We start from the raw sequence: 13,327 nt of genomic DNA, 5'->3' as shown, positions 1-13,327 counted from the left end.
ACCTCCCGCACCTCGCACTCTCGCTCTCTCCCTCTATATAACCCTTCGCGACCCCTCTTCGCCTCTTCACACTGCAAACCCTAGCTAAGTTCTCCAAAGTATTTGCTGCCCGATCTCGGCTCGGATCTGTGGGATCTCCGGCGGTGGACATGGCCGCCGCATCCCTTCGCTTCGCTGTGCTCGCTGCCGCGTTGGCGCTGCTCGCCGTGACCTCCTTGGCGCAGGGCCCCAGCCCCGCTCCCGTAAAGCCTCCGTCCCCGGCGCCGACTACTCCCCCCGCCGTCGCCCCGGTCACCCCTCCGGCCGTGGCTCCCGTCCCTTCGCCGCCGGCCGTGACGCCCACAGCCCCACCCCCGGCTTCCCCTCCTGCTTCCACCCCCCGTTCGGAGGCTCCCGCGACGTCCCCTCCCGCGCCGCCACCGGCCACACCATCCCCCTCCTCCCCGACCTCTCCGATCTCCACGACCCCTACCTCGTCCCCCACCTCGACACCGTCGGGCAATGTCGCCGCCTCCACGACCGTCGGCTGGATCGCCGTGGTGTGCGCCGTGGTCGCCACCTTCGCGCTCTAGGTGGCGTCGTTTCCGCTGGGCTCGCTCTCAGCCGTCGATTGTTGATCGGACGATCTCTTTTTTTTTCCCGCATGATGTTGTACTATTATTATAATGATTGCTATGGTTTGTAATTTTTTGCTTTGTTATTTGACCTGGTGGTAGACATGTGACCGGGCTGTACCATTGCTTTGTAGTGGATACTTCTCTTTGTTTTACCGTTATACCCCGTGCTCTGGGCATTGGAGGGACGCGTGTCGTTGTTTGGATGGGGAATCTGACTGGGACACGTGGGTCGTGTCAGCGGGGGGCCTCAGTGAAGTCCAGCTGTGGCGGTCGGATGACGATGTCAGGTCTTGCATCATGTAGTGGTGGTCGCAGCAGGAACGGCTACAGGGCGAGTTGCAAGGAGCGGGTGTGGAATGCGCGCAGGATGAGGCGAAGGAGCGGCGGCCACTGCGCTCCCAGCTCAGACTTCACTATTTCATTTGGTCTGAACCTGGACATATCAGCTGTGCATGACCCTATCGGATCCGGCATGTTGGGGATTGACGTACCTCATGCCATTATAAATGGCGACTGTTTGCTGTTTTGCGGTGGGCTAGTGTTGATTGCTGTGTGTGCAATTCATTTCGGGAATCAAGTCGTTCGGCATCCCTTGGAAATCAAATCGGTTTATGCAATCATGAACCATGTCATGACGTGTGTATGTCTCAGCATAAAGGATTCTCTCATAGAAGAAACATGACATGTCTCACTTCAATGATATCGAATCGGTTTATGCAATTATGACCATGTCATGCCATGTGTCTTGACCCTTTATAAATCCCATCAGTTTATCACGTGTCATTATGATCATTTAGTTCTTTTAAATCAAATCATGTCATTGTGTAACTATAGTTTGAGTTGAAAAATGCATGTCTCGTCTCCAATAAAAAAGATTAGGATAATTTATCACAAAAATTAATAATAAATTTTTATCATATGATGTTCAAGTATTTAATTTTTTTACTTTGATTTTTTTAGAGCTTCGATCAAAATATCTTTAAAATCATAAAAAGATAATTATAATCTTTGATTAGGTTTGAATTATTTTTTTTTAATTGAATCAATTTTTTTTAGATGAATCGGATCATATTGATTTAAATTAAATCTTAATTATTTAACTTGATTTAATTGTATCTTAAAGAGTATATTTTGATTTTTTTTAAATAACTTTCAACTTCTTCACCTTCGCTCGGCATCCATTCCCACTTCATCGCCTTCTCTCCCTCTCAATTGATTTTCTCCTCCTCACTTTTTCTTTGACTTCCTCCTCCACTCACTCCACCTTTGCTACTGTCTCCTCCTCTCACTTTATCGCCTCCTATCCCTCTTTATTAGCTTTATCCTCTCTTTCATCCTCATTTTTATACTTTTACTCCTATATTGCTTTATCCCTCATCTCCTTCTCTTCTTCCTCCATCTCCTCCTAGTTTACCTAAAAAGATCTGTATACTCAAATTACACTCAGATCATATATATAACAGATAAAATATATTATTTTAAATATTAACCATTTTAAATTTATATTTAAAAAATGATACTAAAATATATTATTATCTTACCTTAGTAGTTCTAAAGAGTTTATATAGGTTTGATGAAAATTTAAAGAGTTACACTGGATCGTAGATTTAATTAAAAAAATTATTTTAAAAGTTAATCATCCTAAATCCATAGAAAAAAATAATAATACTAAGCATGTTATTATATCACATTAGTAATTTAAAAAAAATTTGGATAGATATAATGAAAATTCAATGAGTTACATTTAATCATCGATTCAACCTAAAAATATTATATTTAAAATTTTATTCAACATAAAATTAAAAAAAAAAATTAAGACAAAAATGATATTAAATATATTAAAATCATGTGTTAGTAATTCTATAGAAGGTTAGATTGGATTGATAAAAATGTCTTGGTTACACTGGTATTACATTCATTCATAGATTTGATAGCTTTGAATCAACTTGACTTAAATCATAACATTCAGGATTAAATGACTCATCGATCTATGATTTGAAATAACCTAATCAAAGGTATTATTGAAATAAAAAAGGTATCCATCAATAAAAGCCCATTATAAAGACAACATGATACTAGAGATTTTTTCTGATAAATTATCTAAAAATTATGCCCAAAATTTTGTTTGATAAAATTTCTTCATTAGTCAAGTTGGTACACATCAGTGGACCGTCAAAAAATTATGACAAATTTTCTTTATGGCTAAAATCATTTTTATAATAATCTTCTATGGCTAAAATTCAATAAGATATCTTGGATGAGTCAATAATGAATTTGAGATAATGATTGTAGTTATATTATATATATATATATATATATATATATATATATATATATATAGCCAAGATTTGTTGGAAGATTAGTTATACTTACTAACTTAACGACATACCAAAACAAGAAGTAGTTGAGTAGGGTCGCCATCGCTCCCGGTGAACGTAAATCCGTTGTTACTCCCTCCCACACACACACCCCCCATTTAATTTGTGATTATTGCTTGCCCGTCCGCTTCTCAACCAACTGCGGTGGGCGAACCGAAGTCGAAGGCGATTCCCAAGCCACCCCCAAACCCAACAACACAAACCTACCCGGCTCACCATTCGCTATCGTGCGGGTTCCATGGGTGGCTCCCTTCGGGGTCCGTGTGACCACCGAACCGCTGCCCAACCTTCTCGTGGACGTGACTCTCTTCTTCTTCTTTTCTCTCTCTCAAATTCTCACCCTTCTTTCTCTCTCCCTCTCTCTCCCAAAAGTGGTAGGTCAAGTAACTACGACTCCCCGGCGTCCTATATCTTCGCCGTCGTCGTCATCGTCGCGTCTTCTAGCTGCGCCTGCGTTGGATGTGGATGGGCAGGGCGATGGCGTTGCGCCGAAATCGCTTCCTCTTCTCGGCAACCAACGCGTCCTCTTCCTCGTGCGGAAATCTGGAATTTTGCCAACCTCCTTTCCCGCCGTCGCCCCCACCCCCTGCTCCCATTCAGGAACCCTCCACCACCGTCCGCTTCCGTCACTCCACCCTGCTCCCCTCCCTCCCCATCGCCGCCGCCTCCCTCCTCGCCGCCGCCGCTTTCCTACTCCTCGTAACCTTCTTCTTCCTTCGCCGTTGCCGCCGCCGCAGGGCGGCCACTGACGAGGAACAGTTCGGTGCCTCTGAGGACGGCGTCGGCGGCGTCGAGATCGACCACCATGTATGGTACATCAGGACCACCGGCCTCGATGAGTCCACCATCCGAGCCGTCACCGCGTGGGCGTACAAGGCCGACGACGGCGTCCTCGGGGAATCCCCCGCTGACTGTGCCGTCTGCCTCTCCGAGCTCCGCGACGGCGAGCTCGTTCGTCTCCTCCCCAAGTGCGGCCATGCCTTCCACCTTACCTGTGTCGATACTTGGCTCCGATCCCACGTCAATTGCCCCCTCTGCCGTGCGCCCGTCGTCTTCCCAACCTCCGTCTCCATCGATTCCGAGCCTGGAGCGAGTACTCTACCTTCCTTCTCCTCCGCTTTGTCCTCCCCTGATTCCGCCCTAGATTCAGTCCCCTCTGCTCTAGAGGATAGCCATCAAAACGATGGCCAGCAATTGGACACTGGTCAAGGCGCCTTGGAAGTGGAATCAGAGGGGGACTCGTTGGAGTTTGGAGCTGGAAACCGGATCATGATCGATCAAATCCCAACTTTTGAGTTGCAAGTGCCTAGTGATGTCAGGGAACAACGGTTCCAACCTATTCGTCGATCGTTTTCTATGGATTCATTCACTCTTCCTCATCCCATGCATAGGCCAGACTTGGAAGAAGGTCTTAGTGATCACACAAAGGAACCCACCCTGAGAGAGGTGTTGGATGTCAGAACCTGGAGAAAGGAGGGTAATACTTCTGGTGGCACTGCTTCCCTACCGAAAGAAATTGAAATATCTTCATCGAGTGCTAGTGGGAAATTCTTCTTGTCGAGACACTTGCGAGCTCGTAGCTCAGTTCTCCCACTATAATAGTCCTTATGACCGAAGTATGTTATTAAGCTTATAACATGGGGAATTTTTGTACATATCAGTGGTTCTCTGCTAGTTAAGAGCTTCACTGTACTAGTATCTGTGTGTCGAGCGGAAATATAGAATGCCAACCTTGTCACATATGTTGCATCGGTCATGTTTAAGGCTGGAAGAGAGTTTTGGGTTTAATTCACAGCACAACAAATGGATGATAAGGTTTGGTAAGTCGAGCTTCTGCTTGGATGCTAAGTGTCCATAATTGTGAATATATGTCTAGAATGTAAAGGACTTTACACTGATTCTGATGCCAATTGATCAAGTGAGTTTGTTGGCCTTTTTTTTAATGCTTTGTCTACTTCATTGTGGCTATTGGTAGTTCATGCATTTGTGGGAGAAGCAGGATGTTCTAATGATGAAACTCATGAATGCACTTAAGGCTTTGATTCGTTTATTATGGTTCCAGTGTTTCTAGTTTACCTTCTCTTTTGTCTGATCACATATTTTGCTAAACCAAAATGGAGCTGAGAATTGTCGTGTATCCTAAATAATGATATCCACTCCGGCAGTAGCAGATGTCGGTGCATGTTAGCTATGTTCACCATGTATCCGTTAGCCTGAATTTGTTAAAGGTTTTCTGCTCATACTGCAGAGTTAATTTTTTGGCAAAATTATTATCAGTTTGGTCATTTATGCTCTTAGTGAGAATGAACTGCATACCAAGTGTAGCTTCTCAATTGTTCTAATCTGTACTTATTTTATGAGCTGCATACTGCTCGACCTGAGTTTCATGTTGACATTAACTTAGCAGGAAATAGCTTAGGTTTAATAGACCAGTGATATGGAATGAAGCTTGTGATCATCCACCACTGTTGGTGCCATGTTCTCCATGATTTGGTGGTTGTTGTCAAGGAATCGATTGTTCCAGTAATTTGTATGGAGTAGACTTGCCGGCAAAGTAAAATTGTTTAAGACCAGTTTCTACTAACATTCATATACAGAAGCCTGTCGTCGTTTCTTTTTCCTTTCTTCTCAATGCCTTGATATGGTATGGCATGATGCTTCTTGAAAAGTATCAATTTTCACTAAGGTTTCCTGAACATACTAATAGAAAATGGTTGGAACAATAACGAAAGGATGGTATATTATTACTGGGCAGACTTGTGTATAGATGGTAGTGATAGTGTAAAACAGGAGAATCTAAGCTGTTAATTTAGGGTGGGCTTTCCGATAGCCTTCGCTTACAATTAGGCCTTTGCAAACATATTGATACTGAGAACAGATTTTATAGAGAACTTTAGCGAAGAAGTCAGTTATCTTAATGGTAAGTTAGAACTGTTAATCTAATTTTTTTTACTCTGGCATGGAATATGAAAACTAGTGAAAATTACGGGTAAGTTTGGAACATTCTTGTTGCTAGTATTAAGCCTTTTATTCTGATGTCAGTTGTTAATGCATTGTCACATAAGGAGGTCAAGTGCATATGAAATAACTATGGGAGACATCCAAAATAAGGCATGATCATTATCAATTTCTCCTTTGAGGCTAATCTTTTGGCTCTCTTCATGCAATGAAGTGTCTGATTAGTGAGGTATTGTGATTAATAAGCCAATGATAGCATTATTTTGCTAGCAATTGTTTCTACTTTGGTATGAAACTATTATTGAATGGTCAATATTCTCGAGTACTTTGGTTTTAAAAAAAAATTACTGATTTGGTCTGGTCCAAGTACTTCTATAACTCTCTCAATCACTCCTTTGCTTACCCTTGTAGGTATGTTCTTTTTTGTTTTTGTCTTGATAAGTGCAAAGTTGTTCTTTCTCCCAAACTGAAGCATGTGAAAGTTGAACAGTTCAACTTTTAATTTTGAACTAAATTAGAATCTTCATGTTGGTTCCAGAAAAGGTGTACCTAACACTGCCACATACTGCATTACAGTGTATTTACTTAAATGATATTAATGTTAAAATTTTAAATCTTATTTTTTTTCTCATCTAATTCTTCTTTCTTAGCGAAGGACGTTCATCAGGGGCACTGAAAACATATGGATCACAATTAACTTGATGACTCTGGTGGTTCTGTCACATAGTTCCTGTGGCTTAGAAACACATTATCTATTAAAGAAACACGAGAGATAAGATTTATATATGAATGATCCTCGGGATGAAATGATAGATTAATGTAGACTGTAGAATATCACATATACAAAATAATGTAGTATATACTTAATGCTGTTGAAATGTATGCCAGGTCAAGTTTAAATGCAGATGTTGCTTGTCTTTTAGGTGTAGTAATATTTTGGTTGACTAAGTTGCTGATTATTTTCATGTACATAGTCATCTGCATTCCTTTCATTCACTGCACTCACTATAAGCTGACCATTTATTTTAAATTTTTATATGTTTGGAATCTGTGTAGGATACACTTTGATTGTCATAATGCATAATGTTTCCTTGAGAGTAAAGCTACGTTTATCTGTTACATTGACCCGGAGAAAAGTTTTTTCTAGTGATCGCGATTTACTAGTTTTACTTTTGCATATTTGGTTGTGTTAATGCAATAGAATATGGTTTAACACTGATGTTGATGTCTGGTTGTTGATGGCAAAATTAGTACTTGTTGAAGTCACTTTCATAATTGACTAAATACTCTGTATTCTTACAGTGTAAATATCTTTGAAGTACCTGCAGATAGTTTAGTTATTTTTCATTTGTGATTCTATTTTAGTTTTTAATATTAAAATTCACATCACCGTTCATGTTGATGATGTGCCAACATAATGTGTTGACTGACACAGGTTCCATAGCAAGTTAAATTAATATATGTACACTCTCAGGAGTCAGTTCTTTACAATGCCGACAATATACAATAAAATTGGCACAAACCAAAACTTAAATCTATAGTTTCCATCCTTGAGATATGTTCAAGAAACAACTTGTGTCACAGGAGTAGCTATAATATGTGAAAATTTGAGGAGTTCTTGTCAAATTATAAAAGTTATTATAAGTTGACCCTTTACCAGAATTTCCATAAATTAACTATGTTGCTATGGACTTCAATAAAATATGTTGCTATTTGGTGTAAGTAACAATGTTCATAAATCAAATATAGGGTACCATATTGTGAAGTACATAATGAAAGATATTGGAATAAGGATGTCATTATTCTTAGAATGAGAAACAGAGCCATTTCCACAAAGGCTACATGGTTAGTGAGCCATTTGATGCAGATATATTGGATCATTTCCATTGATCTGCTTGGTCTCCCTAGCGGGGAATTGTAAATTGCCTTGCCCTGGATACATTTAGGTCACATTCATGCATCTAAGCATCATTGCCTGCATTCTGCAATCAAAATGCAAGCTGCATGAAAAATAAGGTAGTGTATACTTCATGAAATATGTACTTGGTCCCTCAGTTGTATAAGTATTATTTTTGGCAAGCTTGACCCTCTATCATAATAGTTGAATCTAGAAAATCTATTCAAGTTGAGATTCATGGTAATTTGATCTCCTAATGATTTTATAAATTGAAAGCAAGTAGAGGAACGTATCCTCTCTTGCCTTTGGAAGGATAATAAAATTGTTGCATTAAGCTACCAAGAACTCAGTTTGGACTTTGGAGAAATATGTTTATATTACCACTTCTTTATCAAGTTCTCACTCATGATCATGAAGAAATTTTTATCTTTTTCTTTTTTCCCACTTCTGGATTATGGAGATCAACCCTATAATACCCTTAAGGTTCAGTATAATTGATTATGTGGCTTGTAACTGTTTGCTTCTGATGTTGATTGTGGAACAAGTAGGCTAACTTTTCCAAGTAGGTTTCTACGGGCGTTAGCTCCTTGAACACTGCATCGGATAGAACAACCAGTGCCTTTTTCTCTTTATACGACGATGTAGGTTTTCTTATCTTTTTTTTTTTCCCACTTCTGGATTATGGAGATCAACCCTATAATACCCTTAAGGTTCAGTATAATTGATTATGTGGCTTGTAACTGTTTGCTTCTGATGCTGATTGTGGAAGAAGTAGGCTAACTTTTCCAAGTAGGTTTCTATGGGCGTTAGCTCCTTGAATACTGCATCTGATAGAACAACCAGTGCCTTTTTCTCTTTATACGACGATGTAAACTTATAATTTACCTGGTCTTCAAGATAGCATTACATTGATGAGTTTTGTTGAAGATGCTTTGCTGATCACACCAAATCAAAATTTAAAACCATATTCATCTAATTGGAAGGTACCAGAAAACATGTTGCATATTGACATCCAGTTATGTCCTTTTGGAAGGTTTGACTTGGCCATTTCGTATCTGGTTCAGATTCTTCAAGCTTTTATAAAGTTTCTCCAAAATAATTTTATGTCCTGTCCAGTCTTAGATGATGCTGTGTTGTTTATTGATCATCTTTCTGCATCAGCAACATTCAGTACCCTTGGATAACAAGCGTATAGTGTTTTGAGGCTTCTTAATCTTGTAAGATTCCCAATAATTCCTTGTCTTATTGTTTGTCCAGGTATGTTTGTTCCTCACAATAAAAGCACTTGCATATTCTTAGGAGCCTTATGCACATAAATTTATTTCCAACCGTAAAGATATTTTATTAGGTCAGTGAGATGTTTTGAGGCTTCTTAATCTTTTAAGGTTCCCAAGAATTCCTTGTTTTATTGTTTGTCCAGGTATGTTCGTTCCTCACAATAAAAGCACTTAAATATTCTTAGGAGCCTTATGGACATAAATTTATATCCAACCGTAAAGATATTTTATTAGGTCAGCGAGATAAAATTGTTGAAAGAGGGCTATGTGTGGGACAAGAAAATGCAGTTCTGACTACAATTCTCAGGACCCAAATTCTTTTGCCAGTACAGCTCGAAAGCATGATTGAAGTATCGATTCTTTTAATGACAGGTCCTAATAATGCTCTTCAACTACCGATTGAGCAGGCCCATTACCATATTTGATTATATCCTATATCTCAATCAGGCTTGACTTTCTCCTCCTATAACTTTGTTGGTTTCCTCCACTGAATCCTGTTGCCATTCAAGTTGTTTTGGTTTGATCTAAACTAGGGGAATGCATGGATCAATTAACATTGTGCAGCCACCTCTTTGTTTTCTACCGCCCAGGGGGGGCCACCAGGTCAGGCCGGTGGGTGACTATCTGCCGCCTTTTCAGGACGCCTATTGTACCTCTCCATCTTCAGCGAGTTGGATGTCTAGATTCACTTTGTCTTTATTAAGTTATTTCACATTCGATGGTGAAATCATACTGGTAGCTCAGTTTTTTTAACCATGCATATATAAAGGCCGTTGATGCTGTTCTATGCATGTAGGCTTCAGATCATTTTACTTATGACAGATGTGATTGGTTTTGAAACCTTGACTACATAACACCAATACGGAGTGGCTTTATCTTTTCTTTATGCCAACTCAAAGAGCATGTTGCTGTTCTGAATTTTATATGGGTTCTTCACTTTAGTGATACACGATGCAGTCCTTGTGTTTTTGAAGCTGGCATATTAAAGTAGCTTGAAATTTCAGCCAAGGTGCATCTTGTTACATGATGCAGTCCTTGTGTTTTTCTGGTAACATCTTAAAAAGATAATCTGCCTGCTGTTCTTGTGAGTGGCTCATGTTGTTGCTTCTTGAAAAGTTACATTGTTGAAGCTTGTAAGTTCCCACTTAGTAGACCACCAACCAAGAGGTGAACTCAGTTTTGCTCTTTTCAATCTTCAGCTTCGCTTAAGTGTAACTTTGTATTGAATATATATTGGTTGTTCAGATGTATCAAAAAGTAGCTATGTATTGATTGTTCTGTGCACAATCTCGTCTCTTGACTAAGATGATCCTGAGGTACTTGTTCTTGTATTTTTCTGGTAATTATATACCATGCTGAAAATATATTTACACTCTGGTTATTTAGATGACTTTACACTAGTATTCTCATACATTCTAGTCTTCTTGGTTTAGAATCCATGCACTTTTTAGGAAATATTTTTGCTAGTCACTTGTTTTCATGTAGCTAGTTAAAATTTGAAGTTCTACTAATCAGTTTTAGAATCTCAAAAAGGATTCATGAGATTTGGTTGTCAAAGTTTCAACTTAGCTGCAACAACATCTTTGCAGAAAGAGCTAAAGTGACAGGTATTTGAATCACTGGATTTGCATGTCATCATGCATGCTATGAAGTAGAGGAGATGCAATTTTTATCAGTTGAGCATGACAGTTATATTCCCTACACAGCGCAACTAGATTTGGTACAGTACTATTAGGTTCTTGCTGACACAATGGAGAGGCACCAAACCTTTCCATGTTCGATCAGCTGACAAGCAGCTGTTCTTGCTTGTGGCTTGGACAGCGATTAGGATTGCCTCGGCCTCCGTTGGATCTCCAGTATTATGAAGTGTGCCAGGGAACAGAATCAGACAGTATGCACATCAGCAACATGTGAACAATTGTGAGGCCATTTGCCAACATGGTCAGCTCAAACATCCATCGGAAGCCAAATCAGTCATGAAATGACTCCTTGTTCCTCCTTTTTCTCTATCTCTCTCTCTCTCTCCCCCCAGCAGTAAATACTTGGGCAAATATTATGTTGCAGTACTCTTTTATAGCTTTAAACACTTACATGATGTGAAATGTCTTGTAGGTTTCTTCACCTTTGAATCATTGCTTCAGCCCCTTTGCGATTGTCCTTGCATCAAACAAAAGAAAGGAAAAATCCACATGACCAGAGACTGCTGAAATTGGTACTATCATCTTTCTGAAGCATGTCTAAAACTATGTATCTTCTTTTCTCCGCCTTCTGAATGCCACTGAAGCATGTAGCTGTCTTTGGTTATGTAATTTATGGCCATCCATCTTCTCCATATGCTTCCAGCACATGGAGAGACTTTCGAGCTCCTGAAAGATTCCTCTAGTGTTGTGTTGTAATATAGTTGCTAAGATCATTCTAACATTCTGGTTGAGTACCTAAGTTAATTTGTTTCTTAGGATTTTATGTGAATCTATGTAGCTAGAAAAATTAACCAATAAGGTAGATAATTGGATCTGATGTGGTTTTGGTGGCAGCTCAGAAATCAAAAGCAGATACATTGAAGGAAAAACAATCCAAGGAAAATTCTAAAAGCTTATGTTCAGATGCAAAGATCCTCTGTTTCACAGCCTTTGACCGAGTTCTCGTTGTGTTGGGTGTTCTCAGTGAGACTGTCGAAGATATTTTTTTGGCCAAGCAGAGAGCATACTCAGGCTATCATCAATAGCAGATCTCATGGTGAACAGGAGTTTCTGCTGCTGCACATCACAAGGCCAGATTATTTCATGCAATCAACACCCTTTTCCATGCTACAAGAAGACAACAGAGATTCTACAGTTTTGCCTCCTCCTGAATCCTGCCTAACATTTGATGCACTGTTGCTGCAATCTCGTCCACCGACGTGTGGTGACGGTCATCTTCCACCTGCGGATCAAAGCCAGGCGTCGCAGAGATGAGCACACAAACTCCATCAGGCTGGCAAATGGTGCGGCGAGGAGGAAGGAGGTGGAGTCCGGCGTACCTTGAGACTGAAGGAGTACATGGCCATCTGGTCGACGGAGGTGACGTTGAGGTGCAGCGGCAGGAGCCGCGAGCTCTGCAGCCCGGCCACCAGCTTGAGCAGCTGCTTCGGGCGCCGCCTCGTGAGCACTTTGAGGTTTGCGTGGCTGTCCACCATCGTCACCTCGATGTTTGCGGCGGCTGCTTCGTCGTCTTCGATCTCCTCGGTGTTTCGGAAGATACTATCATGGTCAATTATGCCACTACCGTTTCCGGCGGTGGTGCCGCCACTGGGTGAGTAAGAGGAGTACTGGGGGAAGCTGAAGAAGTCGGCAAAGGCGGCGGCAACGCCGGCTGCATCCGCTTGTTGCTTGACCCGTTTCTGGACTTCCAGTGATTGAAGGAGCTGCTCAAGTTCTTTGACATAGTTGATCGCGCCGGCGACGATCGATGCTTGATCACCCTATCATTCAACAACCAGTGAATGGTCTTGATGAGATTGGATGCATTAGTGACGGTGCGGAAGATGTGAATGGATTACCCTTTGGACATAGGAAGCCGGCATCAGAGAACGGAGCACAGCGAGGTATTCATTCATTTGTCGCCGGCGGTTGCGCTCCACGGCAATGTGGGTCATCCTCTGGCTCTCCACCTCCTCTTTGTTCTTGATGCTCTTCGTACGCCGCCTCTTTCTCCGGCCCCCCGCCCCGGCGGGCGCACTGGCTGCTGTCGGCGTCGAGGAATTCACATTCCAATCCTGGAGATTCCGTGCCAAGGAGGAGCAGGTTGGGTCCCAGGTCCCACCTCCACCTTCGCCTCCACCTCCAGCCATCTCACATTCTAACACCATACTTTTCTCCTCCCATGCTCCTCCTCCACTTCCGGTGTTGGCGCACCACTCCTTGAAAGCATAGTTGAAGAGGTCTTGAGGGAAAACCACAGCTTCTAGTGCCATCTCTCTCACAGATTCGTTTACACACAGGCACTGCACATCTGTGTCTCGGTGGGAGGAGGAGGAGGAGGAGGGAAAGGGTGGGGTTTTAAAGGCCCAAAGGTAAGCAAGAAGAAAACATATATAATTCTGAACTTACCACGTGAGAAGCAGAAGAGGGGAAGCACATGTTTTCTCTCATCTCTCATCCCCCCCCATCCCTTTTTTATTTTCTGGTTGATGGATGGATAGGAGAAAGAAAACTCAAAGGG

General features: G+C 41.3%; 3 protein-coding genes across 3 annotated transcripts; 2 read left to right on the top strand and 1 right to left on the bottom strand.

Moving 5' to 3' along the window:
* Positions 1-56: 56 nt before the first annotated feature.
* On the top strand, positions 57-775 carry LOC103987449 (arabinogalactan protein 1). Its single transcript, XM_009405757.3, has one exon. It carries the CDS (start codon positions 150-152, stop codon positions 570-572), a length of 423 nt encoding a protein of 140 aa, XP_009404032.2. The 5' UTR covers positions 57-149; the 3' UTR covers positions 573-775.
* A 2,697-nt stretch (positions 776-3,472) lies between these two features.
* Positions 3,473-4,594, top strand: LOC135675451 (RING-H2 finger protein ATL52-like). The gene has a single exon (XM_065185603.1). It carries the CDS (start codon positions 3,473-3,475, stop codon positions 4,592-4,594), a length of 1,122 nt encoding a protein of 373 aa, XP_065041675.1.
* Positions 4,595-11,684: 7,090 nt separating this feature from the next.
* LOC135676073 (transcription factor bHLH96-like) lies at positions 11,685-13,079 on the bottom strand. The gene is made up of 3 exons (XM_065186873.1): positions 12,666-13,079; positions 12,147-12,587; positions 11,685-12,049 (listed from the first exon to the last, which is right to left on the bottom strand). The coding sequence occupies exons 1-3, from the start codon at positions 13,077-13,079 to the stop codon at positions 11,957-11,959; spliced, it is 948 nt and encodes a 315-aa protein (XP_065042945.1). The 3' UTR covers positions 11,685-11,956.
* Positions 13,080-13,327: the final 248 nt, after the last annotated feature.

The sequence above is a fragment of the Musa acuminata genome, chromosome BXJ1-6 (genome assembly GCF_036884655.1).
Source record: "Musa acuminata AAA Group cultivar baxijiao chromosome BXJ1-6, Cavendish_Baxijiao_AAA, whole genome shotgun sequence".
NCBI classification, from domain to species: domain Eukaryota; kingdom Viridiplantae; phylum Streptophyta; class Magnoliopsida; order Zingiberales; family Musaceae; genus Musa; species Musa acuminata.
This window is presented reverse-complemented; position numbering and strand designations above follow the sequence as displayed.